The following is a 1256-nucleotide window of genomic DNA, read 5'->3' as shown; positions in this document are numbered from 1 at the left end:
GCCCTCAAGAAGGCGCACACGAAGCTCGCCCACAAGGCCAAGGAGGAGACCTTCTTCACGAACTACTTTTACCGCGTCGCCGAGGTCCGCGCGGCGCTCGGCGCCGACCCGCCGCTCGCCGGCGGCCGGCCCGCGGACGCGCTCGCGCCGCCCGTCGTCCAGCGGGAGCCCGCGCCGCCGCCGGCGCCGGCGCCCAAACAACCCCCGCCGCCGCCGCCGCCCGCGCCGCTGCCGTCGCCGCCGACGGCGCCCGCGCTCGCGCGCCTCGAGAGGGCCGCGCCGCCGCGCGCGTCCAAGTTCCGCGCGCCGTCCGAGTCGTCGGCGACGGACAGCGCCGTGCTCATCAACGCGAGCGAGGCCGCGTCCGAGTTCTCGTCCCTCGTCCACGTCGAGGACGACGACCCGGCGTCGCCCCGGCGCGCGCCCGACGACGCGCTCGGCAGCTCGGGCGAGCTCGTCGCCGACGACGACGCCCTCGACGCCGCCGTCCTCGCGGAGATCGAGAACGTCGAGGTCGGCGACGACGACGACGACGACCTCGAGCGCCAGATCGCCGCGGAGCTCGACGGCGTGTAGAGCGGGGGTTCCGCGCCGTAACGCGACATGTGCACAGTGCGCTGTCCCCTAAGACTCCCCTTGGATGCGCGCGCGCGATGGCAAGGCCCGCCCCCCCTGGAGGGACAATGCGCTGCCCCTCGTCCCCGGTGTGCCGACGAGGCGTGGTTACGAACATGCCGCCGCGTGTCGAACCGAGCCCGCCTACTTCATGGAGGCGGCCGTCGCCTGGCACTCCTCGGAGCAGAGCGAGTAGATGTATTTGTAGATGTCCTGGAACTTGGGCACGTGGCGCATCTCGAGCTTGGCGCCGTCGCGGAGCTCGATGACCATGTCGCCGACCTCCTTCGAGCCCCGGTAGACGTACTTGAGGTCGACGATGTCGGAGTAGATGATCTCCGTGAAGTCGTTGCCCCCGAGGCCACTCTGGACGGAGATGCGCCGGCTCGTGATCTTGTACTTGACCCAGACCTGCCGCGCGGCCGCGGCCAGGAACGGGACGACGCCGATGATCGTGATGATCGAGATCGCCGGCAGCACGAGCTCCGTGATGGACGGCGGGCCCTCGAAGAAGAGCGTCTCCGGCGCGAGCGCCGACGCGCTCTTACTCGCCTCGGGGGCCGCGAAGTCCTCGTCGTCGTCGACGAGGTCGCCGTCGAGCGTCGCCAGCTCGTCGAGGAGCCGGCTCCGCGCCGCGAGGG

The 1256-nt window shown here is 71.9% G+C and overlaps 1 protein-coding gene across 1 annotated transcript; it reads right to left on the bottom strand.

The window, feature by feature from the left end:
* Nucleotides 1-759: 759 nt before the first annotated feature.
* Nucleotides 760-1137, bottom strand: AURANDRAFT_35230 (hypothetical protein; the record flags this gene model as incomplete). Its single annotated transcript, XM_009044585.1, has 1 exon — nucleotides 760-1137. A coding segment is annotated over one exon (378 nt), but the record flags the coding sequence as incomplete, so codon positions are not given.
* Nucleotides 1138-1256: the final 119 nt, after the last annotated feature.

This window comes from Aureococcus anophagefferens (assembly GCF_000186865.1).
Source record: "Aureococcus anophagefferens unplaced genomic scaffold AURANscaffold_481, whole genome shotgun sequence".
Classification (NCBI taxonomy): domain Eukaryota; class Pelagophyceae; order Pelagomonadales; family Pelagomonadaceae; genus Aureococcus; species Aureococcus anophagefferens.
Note: the sequence above shows the minus strand (reverse complement) of the source record. Positions and strands in the feature narration are given on the sequence as shown.